A 4,606-nucleotide genomic window follows, 5' to 3' on the forward strand; every position below is an offset into this window, starting at 1 on the left:
CTGCTGCTGCTGCTGCTGCTGCTGCTGCTGCTGCTGCTGCTGTTGCTGCTGCTGCTGCTGCTGCTGCTGGCTTGGTGTTTGGCGTAGGCAGCAGCGAAGTTGCTGCTCCAGTGCGTCCTCCATCGCCCAACAGCATCATCATAATCATCAGCAGCAGCAGCAGGAGCAGCAGCAGCAGCAGGAGGAGCAGCAGCAGCAGCAGCAGCATCAGCAGCAGGCCGAAAGTGTATACATTTTGTCTGGGGGTTAATTTCTAATATATCAGCAGCAGCAGCAGCAGCAAACTGCTCATCATGTGTAGCGAACAATACAGTGCCGGGAAAGGCTTTGACTGCAGCAGCAAGAGCAGCAGCAGCAGCAGCATCCAGGTGGTTCGTGGGCTCATCCAGCAGCAGCAACCCCGTCTCCCCCGTCAGCAGCAGCCCCTGTACTATACTAAACAACGCCTTCTCTCCGCCGCTTAGCTGCCGCAGGGGGGCCCCCAGCAGGGGCCCCCTGAGGCCTACACGACCCAGAGCAGCACGCGCCTGTGCTTCTATGTCTGCTGCTTCATCATCAGCTCCTGCTGCAGCACCTGCTGCTGCTGCTGCTGCTGCTGCAGCAGCAGCAGCATTCCGTAAGGCTTCAAGCGGCGTCAGCTGCAGCGGCAGCACATCCGCATGGTGCTGCTGCAGCAGCAGCAAACGTGAGCGCAGCGAAGCAGCACAGCTCCTTTCTCCTGTAGCAATAACCACTTCCTGCTGCTCCTGCTGCTGCTGCTGCTGCTCCTGCTGCTGCTGCTGCTGCTGCTGCTGCTGCTGCTGCTGCTCGCCCCGCACGCGCCCCGCCAGAGCCCGCAGCAGCGTCGTCTTGCCGCTGCCGTTGGGCCCTATGATGGCTATCTTGCTGCCCCGCCGCACCACCAGCGTCACGTCACGCAGCACCTCTTTAACCTGCTGCTGCTGCTGCTGCTGCTGCTGCTGCGGTGGTTGTTGCTGCTGCGGCTGGTGGTGCTGCTGGTGCTGCTGCTGCTGCGGTTGTTGTTGCTGCTGTTCATGCTGCTGTTGCTGGTGCGGGTGTTGCTGCAGCATTTGCTTTTGTTGTGGTTGGTGTTGTTGCTGTTCCTGCTGCAGCATTTGCTGCTGCTGCTGCTGCTGCTGCTGCTGCTGCTGGAGTTTGGGGGCGATGGTGATAGTGCAGCCTCTGAGTGCTAGTATTTCTGCTGCTCTTTGCGGTGCATGCGGCAGCAGGAAGACTGGGGCTTTGGTTGGCTGTATAGGGGGCGGGGGTTGCTGCTTGAGCTGCTGCAGCAGCTGCTGCTGTGCTGCAGTTGGTGGGGCTCGCTGTCGCTGCAGCTTCTGCTGCAGCTGCTGCAGCTGCTGCAGTTGCTTCTTCGTAGATGCAAGCCACTGCTGCTGCTGCTGCTGCTGCTGCTGCTGAAACGCAGACACAGACCCCATATACTTGGCCCCGAGACAGCCCCGCTGCAGCAGCAGCACGCTGCTGCACACCTGCTGCAGCAGCTGCAGGTCATGCGAAGCAATTATCATAGGGAGCGGCAGCTGCTGCAGCAGCTGCTGCAGCGCAGCAGCAGCAGCAGCATCTAGGTGGTTTGTAGGCTCATCCAGCAGCAGCAACGAAGGCCTTTCTATCAATACCTTCGCCAGCAGCAGCTGCATGCGCTGCCCCCCGCTAAGCGTCGATATCTGCTGCTGCTGCTGCTGCTGCAGCCCCACGTGGTGCAGCACAGTGTCTATCCATCGCTCCTCATCTGCTTCCTGCTGCTGCTGCTGCTGCAGCAACGACAGATGTGCTGCTGCTGCCATCACCGCTTGGTCCCCTGTATCCATGCTCCTGCTGCTGCTGCTGCTGCTGCTGCTGCTGCTGCTTTCGCTGCTGCGGCCTTGTCCTTTGATGAGTGTTTGTAGTTGTTGCTGCTGCTGCAGTATCTGCTGCTGCAGCTGCTGCTGCCGCTGCTGCAGGTGCGAACGAGCTGCTTCTCTTACTGTCTCAGCAGCAGCAGCAGCAGCTAAGCCCTCAAGGCCTTCCTGCTGCAGCAGCGCAACACGAGAGGGGCAGCAGCGGAAGACAACGCGCCCCGATACATCTCCTGTGTTCATCTTAAACGACTGCTGCTGCTGCTGCTGCTGCTGCTGCTGCAGTTCCTGCTGCTGCTGCTGCTGCTGTTGCTGCTCACGCTCGAGCTTCTGCTGCTGCTGCTGCTGCGGCGACAGCCGCCGCAGCTGTCTGCGTGCGGCCTTGCTGAGGCGCTGGCGCTGGCCGCGCTGCTCTGAGTCTCCATGCTGCTGCTGCTGCTGCTGCTGCTGCTGCTGTTGCTGTTGCTGCTGCTGTTGCTGCTGCTGTGCTGCAGCAGCAATTGCATGCAGCAAGGTGGTTTTCCCCGCCCCGTTGCTGCCCAGCAGCGCGAGCTTCTCGTTCTGCTGCAGCTGCAGCGACACGCGCTGCAGCAGCACAGCAGCACCGGAGTGTACAGACACCTCTTCTAGCCGCAGCACCTCAGCACCCCCTGCTGCTGCTGCTCCTGCTGCTGCTGCTGCTGCTGGGTCCTCTTGCTGCAGACGCTGCTGCAGCTGCAGCACGAGAGACGAACTCGAACATCCTGCTGCTCCTGCTGCTGCTGCTGCTGCTGCTGCTGCTGNCTGCTGCTGCTGCTGCTGCTGCTGCTGCTGTTCTTGAACCTCTCCTCACTGCGCAACGGCCCTGCTGCAGCAGGCCATTGGCACTTGCTGCTGCTGCTGCTGCTGCTGCTGTTTGTCCTGCTGCTGCAGCAACGCGGCAGGGAAGCAGGAAGGAGGGGCAAGGCTTCACACAGGCGGCTTCCGCGCAAGAGTAGCAGCAGCAGCAGCAGCAGCAGCACAGAAGCAGCAGCAGCAGCAGCAGCACAGGTGTCGATGCTGAGCGCCTAGCAGCACGCTGTGTGTACATGAGTTAGCTGCACGAGGCAGCTGCTGCTGTTGCTGCTGCAGGTGTATACTCCCGTTGCTGCTGCTGCTGCTGCAGCCGCTGCAGCTATTCCTGCTGCAATCGCCGACAGCAGCAGCAGCAACAACAGCAGCAGCAACTGCAGCAGCAGCAGCTATATAATTGCCAAACGGACGTCAGGGGAAACTCATAAAAAGGGATTGTTGCTGCTGCTGTGTGTCTTGCTGCTGCTGTATGTGCTGCTGCTGCTGTATGTGCTGCTGCTGCTGTATGGACTGCTGCTGCTGCTGTATCTGTTGCTGTTGCTGTATGGGCTGGTGCTGCTGCTGTATGTCATGCTGCTGCTGCTGCTCCGTGCTGCTGCTGTATGTGCTGCTGCTGCTGCTGCTGCTTCGTGCTGCTGCTGTATGTGCTGCTGCTGCTGCTGCTGCTGCTGCTGCTGTGCGGCTGCTACAGGCCGAAGACACCGGCGTGCTCTGCAGGGTTTACTTCTCCGTTGTGTGTATGGACTTGTCCGCAGCCTGTTGCTCTTGAATTGGAGTTTTCACTGCAGCAATGCTGCTGCTGCTGCTGCTGTTGCTGCTGCTGCTGCTGCTGCTGATCCCGCTGCTGCTGCACCGCCTTGATCTGGTGGTATAACAGCAGTTTCGGCTTTCATGAGCTCAAACAGCAGATACTGAGAAAAGACGCCGAGGAGCTGCAGCAGCAGCAGCTGCTGCTGCTGCTGCGTCTGCTGCTGCGTCTGCTGCTGCGGTCGTGGCTGCATGCGGGGGGCCTCATCTGCTGCTGCTGCTGCATGTACACCTGGTTTTGTTAGTGATGATATTTATATTAATTTTTAATGAAGAGGCGACCCTTGAAGGGGTAACGCAGCAGAAAGCCGGCGAATCCGAGCCTCTTCTCGTCCACAGCAGCAGCAGCAGCAGCAGCAGCAGCAGCGGCAGCAGCAGCAGCAGCAGTAGCAGCAGCAGCAGCTAACTCTCTAGGGACCCTACGATGACTGCTTTGGCTTCCAAGTACAGCAGCAGCTGCTGACGGGCGCCGAAGGCGCTAACGAGTCAGCACCTGCAGCCGCAGCAGCTGCTGTCGCCGCTGCTGCTGTTGCTGCTGCTGCAGTCGATGCAGCAGCAGCAGCAGCAGCCATTGGAGGAAACACCTCCGCTTCCTGCAGGCGCAGCTGCTCGCAGCATATATTATGGGGGCTGACGACGAGGCGGGGGTTGCCCCCCAGCACAGCGCGCCGCATGCAGCAGCAGCAGCAGCAACAGCAGCAGCAGCAGCATCAACAGCAGCAGCAGGAGCAGCAGCATCAAGTGGAACAGTGACAGCTAAAAAGCGCAGTCGATGGGATCAGCGGCCCCCAAACCTGCAGCAGCAGCAGCAGCCGCAACAGCAGCAGCAGCAGCAACAGCAGCAGCAGCAGCAGCACCCCACCAGTACAGCTTGTGGGGCAGCCCCAGAAGGAAGTGTTACAGATAGAAGCAGCAGCAGCAGCTACAGCAGCAGCAGCAGCAGCAGCAGCAGCAGCAGAAGCAGCTATGCTGAGTACAGGTCTGACGATGCAGGGAGACGCGTTGCTGCTGGCAACGGCTCGAGCCAAAGCGGCCGCAGCCACGGCAGCAGCAGCAGCAGCAGCAGCAGCAGCAGCAGCAACAGGGGGGGAAGCAGCAGAAGCACTAGCCAG

At 60.5% G+C, this 4,606-nt stretch overlaps 2 protein-coding genes across 2 annotated transcripts in view; one reads left to right on the forward strand and one right to left on the reverse strand.

Annotated features, from left to right (window-relative positions):
• EMH_0016700 (ABC transporter, putative) overlaps positions 1 to 3,688 on the reverse strand; it is a gene marked incomplete at both ends in the record, with an annotated part of 4,047 nt that extends 359 nt beyond the window's left edge. The window contains 4 exon segments of the mRNA XM_013500707.1: positions 286 to 2,636; positions 2,640 to 2,683; positions 3,110 to 3,372; positions 3,471 to 3,688. Of these exon segments, the coding sequence (XP_013356161.1) occupies positions 286 to 2,636; positions 2,640 to 2,683; positions 3,110 to 3,372; positions 3,471 to 3,688 (2,876 nt within the window).
• Positions 3,689 to 4,117: 429 nt separating this feature from the next.
• EMH_0016710 (uncharacterized protein) overlaps positions 4,118 to 4,606 on the forward strand; it is a gene marked incomplete at both ends in the record, with an annotated part of 12,449 nt that continues 11,960 nt past the window's right edge. The window contains one exon of the mRNA XM_013500708.1: positions 4,118 to 4,603. Within this exon, the coding sequence (XP_013356162.1) occupies positions 4,118 to 4,603 (486 nt within the window). The remainder of the gene's footprint in view (positions 4,604 to 4,606) is intronic.

The sequence above is a fragment of the Eimeria mitis genome, genomic scaffold (genome assembly GCF_000499745.2).
Source record: "Eimeria mitis Houghton genomic scaffold, Emh_scaff576, whole genome shotgun sequence".
NCBI lineage: Eukaryota > Apicomplexa > Conoidasida > Eucoccidiorida > Eimeriidae > Eimeria > Eimeria mitis.